The sequence below is a fragment of the Prunus mume genome, linkage group LG2 (genome assembly GCF_029339155.1).
Source record: "Prunus mume cultivar Tortuosa linkage group LG2, ASM2933915v1, whole genome shotgun sequence".
NCBI lineage: Eukaryota > Viridiplantae > Streptophyta > Magnoliopsida > Rosales > Rosaceae > Prunus > Prunus mume.
The window spans coordinates 42920436-42928902 of record NC_142699.1 but is presented as its reverse complement, the minus strand read 5'-3'; the positions used below and the strand labels follow the sequence as shown (position 1 = coordinate 42928902).

General features: G+C 36.6%; 1 protein-coding gene across 1 annotated transcript; it reads left to right on the top strand.

Annotated features, from left to right (window-relative positions):
- The first annotated feature begins 2779 nt into the window (after positions 1 to 2779).
- Positions 2780 to 7749, top strand: LOC103322447 (COP9 signalosome complex subunit 8-like). Its single transcript, XM_008224360.3, has 5 exons — positions 2780 to 3012; positions 3113 to 3192; positions 3499 to 3680; positions 6359 to 6466; positions 7346 to 7749. Exons 1-5 carry the CDS (start codon positions 2887 to 2889, stop codon positions 7483 to 7485), a joined length of 636 nt encoding a protein of 211 aa, XP_008222582.2. The 5' UTR covers positions 2780 to 2886; the 3' UTR covers positions 7486 to 7749.
- Positions 7750 to 8467: the final 718 nt, after the last annotated feature.

Sequence of the window (8467 nt, the reverse complement as noted above, 5' to 3'; positions counted from 1 at the left end):
AACTTGTGAATTATAGGTTACATAACATCATGTTTCGTTTCCCAATCATACTGAAAAACATTAAGTTGAGACATTAAATTTCATTACGACTATTTTGAGGCTTCGTTTTGTACCAACCCCTCAGCTGGTCCCTACATTTATTAAGTTTTTTCCTCCATCCTAAGCACTAGCCATAGGTTCACTTCAACATCTCTAAACAATGCATAGGCAGACTTCCTCCTTCACCCACTTCACCTCGAACTTAAAAGCATGTTTGTTCATCCTGAACTTTGGGCGACACTTCAACAAGAAAACGATAATGGTCAACCCCACAACAGCTTCATGCGTAACCTTAGGAAAGATAGTTGCCAATTAATACCTAACTGTGGCCCTTCTGATCTCCTTTCTCGGACTTCTCTAGTACCTAATATCTCGGCAACTTTCGGCACCATTTCCATATGTCATTCACTTTTGCCTCCATATTACGCACTATCTTGGCATCCTTTAAAGGTCCCTCCCAACTCAAGCTATTGGACCACACCTTCACAACTACTTTGATATTGATTTCTGTCATCATGTATATGTGTTTGTAAGCCATAAGGCATTGAATTGCATTAGTTTATCACTTCATTCATATTTCATGAATTTCATAAGTTGTATTGATTATAATTACATAAGTTCTATTGATCATAATGCTTGAATGTTGCTGAATTAGCTCATGTTTGATTGAATATGTATATTGAAGTTGATAAATTGATGCAAATTTTGCTATTATTTGCAAGCAACAATCGTAGTATCGAAATGGTACTATATCATATCGAAGAAGCTGATCGGCTCCAATATGGTTCATACACCAACCTTAAAATTTCAATCCCATATTGTACCGCATCGTTTGCAAATTTCGGTACTGGGAGCATAATGGCCAAGTGAAACTTAATTAATGCCCTTAGTCAACTTCATGGTCCAACCTCTATCACGGTGCTCCTCTACCCAACCGTCATGCCATGTCATACCTCTCCAAGTGTAAACATGCCCCACAAAACCCTAGATCCAAAGCTCCATTCTTGACATAAAGTTTTGTAGAAACTGAGTCCTGGGGTGGGTAGAACCGTTCCCTCATTCTTTTTTATGGCTTCATAGATATTTGTTAAAATCGCCACCACAAAACCACAGTTGTTGAGTTGGTGAAAGCAAGTTCTTCTCTTCCCTATACGGTGTGTCATAAACCTAGGTAGTGCGAAAAACATTATCTGTTCCCACCGTAATAAATAAAGCATCTATGACATTTTGTTATGAAAATTGAATCTCCATCCCAAGACTGTCATCTCATCATAAACTTAAGTCGACAGTTGTACATATAGGATCCACATTAAACTCATTAACAAAACCCAGCCTTCTTCTTATTCCACTAATCTTGCCGTTTTTCATTTTAGTCTCCATTAGAAAGATGACATAACGTCTCTGCTTACGAATGAGTCCGTGAAGTTGTTAGGTTTGACTTAAGTTCCTAGATAAGGTAGATCATGATGACCTTGCGCTCAACACTTGCACCAAGTTTCAAGCCCAAAGTATTAAATAGCTCGCCCATATTTGTAGGCTGCCTAACGTTGACTAACTGAGAAGGTAGCCCAAGTGGGTCCACCATCTGTAATTCAAATTGCTGAGGTGGTCCATTGCGTACCAAGGTATCCCGATTCCCAAGACATGTGGACCGGCCCAATTAGGAGAATGCATGTAACTCATCCACATGGAGATTATTTTATTGACCAAAGTCATAAAGGCCAAATACCTAAATAGGGGCCTGCAATCTATGCTTAGTCTCACTAATATAGACGGGACTATTAATATTTGTTTGATCATATAAATTACATTGGTTGGCAATTGCACATTATCTAGAATATGAGCAACTTTCATGAAGGCATTGATATGCTACTAGTTAACTAAAAAACTAGGCATTTGAAGGCATTAAAGGATAAAATATCATCAAATGGATACATTTTATTGTAAAACGTTGGCATGTTTCCAAGGAGGATATTGGAAAGAAACCTTTGTGTTTACTAGAATGATGACCCAATTTTACTTCCATAAGGTCCATACTTATCATTTTCTTGTAATGTGATCCCTATCACTGTGACTACGAGACTGCAATATTATTGTTGAGGTGAACTGTAACGCAAATTCATGTGCAAAATTTCATAAATGGGCACCCAAAATTTGTAATTTACAAGTTTAGAAATCTTGTTTATGACATTATAGTACCCTTGTATTTAAAACCTTGTAACACCATTTTCGGACTCGTGTTTTTGTCATTCAAGGTTAGTAGGACATTTGGAGTAAATTACAATTATCGAATAGAGTGATGGTATTTGGAAAATGCAAAACTACAATTGCAATTCAATATGCTAAATTTTCACCCGATTTGCCAATCGCATATTACTTAGAAGGTATATTTTGTACAAACTTCATTCGTATTCATTATCACAACAAACATGAGATAAAAAGTCAATCCAAGCCAATCCAAGCCTAGAAGGTATACCAAATAGGCCCTTAGGTTTTTCTAGGCCACGTATATGACTTGTTTCAGTTCTTGGGCTCGGGCCCAAATGCAGACATAAAAGTTATAAAACACCTTTTTCAAGCATAGGCTACCTAACATGCAACTAAAACGGTGCGTATTGTAAGTAAGTTTTTTTCTTCTTCATTCTTCCCTTCTTCCCACCCCAAAATTTTCAAAATATTTTTACTTTTATAAAAAGTCTACAATACGCCACTTAGCGTATCGATATCGTATTGTATCAGAGCCGTATCTGATACGCGCATACCCTCAAAAAGTGCCGTATCGGTGCAACAGAGCGAGAAATTGTTTCTTTATTGTGATAAATTTATCATTCATGAATTTTGAACTTTATGCTACACACCAACAAAATACAGAGAGCAAACAAAGCAGCCATGGATTTCTCTCTCCTATCAGAGGCCTTGACCTCCAAATCGTATGAAAAGGTCGCCGATATCTGTGACGAACACATGCTTCAGGTTTGATTTGGGTTTCAATCCAGAAAGAAAAAGTTCAAAATTTTCTGTTTATATTCTCACTCGCTGTTCTCTGTCTCTGTCTCTGTCTCTGATCGTACAGGTCGCAGCTGAGGGCGTTGCTTTTCAGGACGACTGGCCCTACGCCATTCATCTTCTCGGTCACATTTACGCTGGTGATATGTGTGTTTTTTTCCTCTCTGTTTTTGTTTCATTTTAAATATTATGATTTACTCTTTTTTAATTCTTCTTGCTCCCTAACCCTATACCTCTATTTTAGCTTAATCTGCTATATCTTTTTTCCGGATGATGGTTTGAAGAGTAAAATATTGCTTTGCCATTCTGGGTTTTGATTGCATGTTGTATTGCAATTTTGCATTTTATTGTTAACGTTGTTTTGCCATTTGGGGCATCCTGTGTTAAATCTGATTTCGTTATTTTTGTTCTACATTTATTTAGAATTTGATCTGTCGGGTGGTAAATATGCAGTAATAGTATGCGGTTTCTTTGGAAATCAATGCCTGCCACTCTCAAAGAGGGCAATCCAGAAGTCATTGCTGCTTGGAAAATTGGCCAGAAGTTGTGGATGCGAGACTATGGGGGTGTGTATGAAGCTATTCGTGGATATGATTGGAGTCAGGAAGCTCAAGGTCTTGTTGCAGCCTTTTCAGGCAAGTTTTTCTAGATCACAAAACAGTATTGTCTATGTTTTGTACATGTATGATGATATGGTTTTTAGATTTATGAAAAATATATCCACCCCAGTCAAAAGAGTGATATTGCTCAATAGTCAAAGAATGCTGAAGAATTGATTGTTATAGAAAGTACACCATGGATCATGGGTAAACAAATTTATTTCATTTATCTTGGAAGTACTAAAAAAAGGCGTGGGGCTAGGCCGCTAAAGTGGGTTTAATAAGCCGATTTATAGCTAGCATGTTTTTGCAAGCTTTACAAAGTTGGAATACGTCAATACCTATCATGCCCAAGTATTTGTAGGCAGTCCAATGATTTGTTGAGAAGGAGCAAGGCTCAACATTTATTCATTAAGGTCAAGAGCTCCTAAAACTCTATGATACTGTAATTTGATATATGAGTTATGAGCTTTAGGTTCACCTCCATTAGAAGAGGGTCACTATTTCTTTAATCTTTTTACAATGTCTGCCCTGTTGAAGAAAGCTTGAGGATAAGTAGTAGGAAACTTTAAAGCTAGATTAGAAGGGAAATCTTGAAATTTTACGTGCACACAGTTGAGGACCATGCCAGTCATAATACTGTCGTGTCCATGTGCCAGTTATAATACTGGAAATTTAGTGGTACTGTGCCTGTCTGCTTTGTGGGAGGTTGGGGAGATACTCTAATCCTATCCGAAGACTTAACATATATGCCTGGCATGCTCTCAAATACGGGTATTTGATTTTGATTGGATGGCCATTTAGTTTTAATGATTTATTCCCAGTCCCCCAATCAAAAATCATTCAAGAACAAGGCGGTAACTTATTTCCCTTTCTTAGTCAATCTTGTCCCTGCTGTCTCTCTCCTCTCCGTTGCTCTCTTTTCTCTGTCCCTCTCTGTATTCTTTGTTACTCGTTCTCTTTCTCTCTCTGCCACCGCCTCTTCTCTCTCTCTCTCTCTCTCCTCCTTTATTCTTCTGCTTTCTTTTCCCTCTATTCGTCCCGGTTTCACCGCAAAACCAACCGAACCGTGCCGATTTCTCAGCGAACTGAACCCTTCAGTTGTTGTGAACGTATTGGTTGTTGCATATAATGATTCTAAAAAGGAAATACTAAAGAACAAGCTCAATGTATGATTAATCATCAAAAGACTGATAACCGGATTATGAGTTTGACAGAGAATTGGAAATTTTTGCTAGTTTTATTCAAATTGACAAAGATGTTAGCAAATTGAGTTCTACTAGACTGTAGACAAGTGATTAACAATTGCAATCTGACTTAAGACACAAGTTGTCAAATTAAAGATTTCAAAAGACAATAATTAGTGTTTTGTTGTGCTACTTAACAGGAGATAGAAAAGTCTACTGAATTGTGCGTTTCTGTTGGTTTGTGTAAGGGCTTCACTGCTTTAGTCTTACTTTTTTGGTATCCTGTCATGTGGATCTTTGGTAGGAATCATAGTTTTGTAAATTGTACCACCCAAGCATAGTCTGACTTCAAATATCATTGGTTCTCTGTCTTATCTTTCAACTTTTATACATATTGACTGCTGGTGTGGCCAAGATTGGATTATATTCCGTTTTGCTAACCTCGCGCAATTAAGGGATGGTCAGTCTCCTGATTGCACATAAAAAGGCTTGTTTGGTATTCAACTTGAATCCAACTTTTTAAACTCAAAAACAGAATTTGAGTCCAAAACAAAGAAAACCTGTTTGGTAGCCCTATTTTTAAAAACTCAAACTCAAGAACAACTAAAAAACACCCCAATTATTAAAAACAAAAAATATCAGTTTTTTCAGTTTTTTTCTAACAACCCACAAGTTCTCAAATTTTTAATATTTGAAAACAGTTTTCAAGTTGCATACCAAACAAGTTTTTGAATCTTAAAAATAGATTTAAGAACTCCTTGTTTTTAAGAAAAATCAAAGTTTTTGAGTTTCCTATTTGAATAGGATACCAAACGCCCCCTAGTGATTGTCTACTAAGAGGTGTTTATTTACAAACTTCTCTCTATATTTTCAATCACTAAGAGTTCCTTTTATCCATTATCTAGCACTTCGTTAATTGAATTGTCATATGGCAAGCCTTTCATGTCTTCAATGTTACTAGAATTAGTTAGGTGATATCATTGTTGCCTGTTCTAGTTCCTTCTGTAAGGTTCTTTCCAAAGCACAATGATGTTGATGCTTAATAATGTGCTATCTTCCAAGATGAAGACCTTCATGCTGTCTTTAGTATTTTTTTTAATTATGTCTTTGGGATGATGATTTAGCTGTTCAAGCCATCTGACAGTCAGGATGAGGTTTATTTCATTGTGTCTTTATACAGTTCCTTTATTGATCTAGGAGTGGGAAGTGACAATATTTACTCTTGTTTCAGTGGAGAAATATGTCTAAGTACTTTCCAATCTGGACACAATTGTCCATTTCAATATATCATGTCATGCTTGTAATTTCTATGCGGATGACTTGCATAACATAATCTACACTTGAATCTTTAGCTGAATTGAAAATATAAACATCTCTATAGTTTTGTGATAATTGTTGATTAGGGGATCAACACTCAAATAACTCTGTTTCCTTATTTTTCTGGTGTTTAAGGGAGCTTGTAGAGTACTAATTCTTATGTTTTATGCACTTCTTGCCATCATTAATTGTCTTCTGAACTTCATGCAGATCTTTACACAAAGAATATGTTTCAGCTCCTGCAGTCTGCCTATTCTACAATAAGCATCCAAGACACAGCTCTCTTCCTTGGAATGAGCGAGGATGATGCCACAACTTGTAAGCTTCTGTTTTCACTATTGTATATGTTCCAAATTGCCCTGGGGGTTAAGTTTATTTTCTGAAAAAATGGAAAACAAAAATCTTAATGCTTTGTCCAGATAGTAACCCTATTTTGTTGCTGCACATTAAGATGGGGAATTGCCAAAAAAGTCAAAAAACCAAAATCTTTTTGTCTATGCGAAAAGATAGTAGATGTATCATTGGGAAATTAACCATGTTACAGTTGGAGGTATGGCCTTTTTGAAGTATATTTGTCCTGAATAAGTAGATTCTCTGTAAAAAGGTTCCGCCACTTTAGGAGGGGTAATTTTTGAGATTTACAAACATAGGAATTTATATATCAAGTATGATAAACCAGTTGAAAAGTCACTAAGAAGCGTCAATGGATGATTGGAAAAAGATTAAAGGCAGTGGCAGAGTTGGCTTTGGTATAATTTTGTTCCTACCTAATCATATTGTCTTGAATGAGCCCTAGCTGTCATATTAGAGTGGCAAGTAAATGTCTATGTTATGGTGGATTTGGGTGTTCTGTTCATACTGTTGGTCCAATTAAAATATAAGAAGAAAGGTGTACCTGTCTACATTTAGGAGAATTTGGATGTAAAATCTGGGAGAACTTTAGGAACCTTGATTAACTACAGTTTTTCATTGCCTTTTCTTATATTCGCTTTATAAAACAGTTCTTTTTGCTTTAAAGGTTACCAAGTCTTCGATGACTGGACTTGATGACGACACTGCTTATCATCAATAATGACTTATTTCCTTAATATAAAAGAAAATAATATTTTATTATTTTTTCCATTAATTGCATACTTAGGCTTTTAGGCCTGTTATCATTTATGTTGCAAATTCTTGATATTTGGTTGTCATATGCAGTTGTTCAACAGCAAGGTTGGGCTGTGGACCCTGCTTCTCAAATGCTTACTGTGAAGAAGCAGCCCATTGTTACAGAGCAGAAACTGGATGCCAGTAAATTGCAGAACTTGACAGAATATGTATTCCATCTAGAGCATTGATGGAGCTTTTAAGAGCCTGAAGCTGTGAATTGTCTTTTTAATCAGCAGCATACTTAGATCATGTTTAGAAGAGTAAACAGGATCTCAGATTTTGTATTTACACAACCGGTTCTGAAAAAGTAAATTGCACAAACATGTTGAGAACATCATGATGTTATCTTTGTGTAGCCAAACCCGGATTGCATGCATCTCTTACAAGTTCAAGTCTTTTGTAGTCTAGAGGGGAGGAAACCTGTTTTAGCAAGTAAAGATTTGTTCTTCTAATTGCCTTGTTTTCATGTAGTATGCTCTCACACCTGCCCTCAAATTTACTACTTTTTAGACATGTTATCTTTTATTTTGCACGACGGAGACTGAGTTCACCGATTACTCGGATACCTGGGATTGGTACCGGATGGCTAACTCTTTGAGGAGGAAATTGCGATGTGTGCATTACCATTGTTATGTAATCTTTAAAAAAATTTGCAGCAATTGGCAGAATTCACAGCTTGGTGGTAGAATGGATTAGTTCGTCGTTTACGCTATTATATTGCCTTTTGATCCAATTCAACACGCCTGCCTGCTTGCTTGGGGAGATTTACAATTCTTTCTAACACGGTTTGGTAATTACGAGCCTGCCACGTGGGATGTTTTAACTGGATAACATATAACTCAGGATGCCACGTTGCAACGTCCCGGAGCTTTAAAAGGTTTAATTGCTTCCCAAGAAAGAAAGTTCCCTTTATGATACGAATACCAATCACATATCATTAGCTTAACAGCTGAGGTTAATTACAATAATAATTAATTAGTCTAACAACAACAGGAAGTTTAATTGATCAGATGCTCCTCTTCCTCTTCCTCTTATTTTCCTTTGCTGCAACAATGACAAGATTAAGAGGGTCTATCAACTTGTACAGTTCCGAAATTGACCGGAACCTTTTCTTCCTCGGTCCGAAACTCACTTCGTCTTCGTCTTCGTCTTCAGCGAATAATGTAGGCG

Bases quoted from the DNA above. Each gene is read 5' to 3' on its own strand.
- LOC103322447 (XM_008224360.3), top strand. From the start codon at position 2,887: ATGCTACACACCAACAAAATACAGAGAGCAAACAAAGCAGCCATGGAT. The intron at 3,193-3,498 runs GTGTGTTTTTTT...GTAAATATGCAG, and splicing joins CACATTTACGCTGGTGATAT to TAATAGTATGCGGTTTCTTT. The intron at 3,681-6,358 runs GCAAGTTTTTCT...AACTTCATGCAG, and splicing joins TCTTGTTGCAGCCTTTTCAG to ATCTTTACACAAAGAATATG.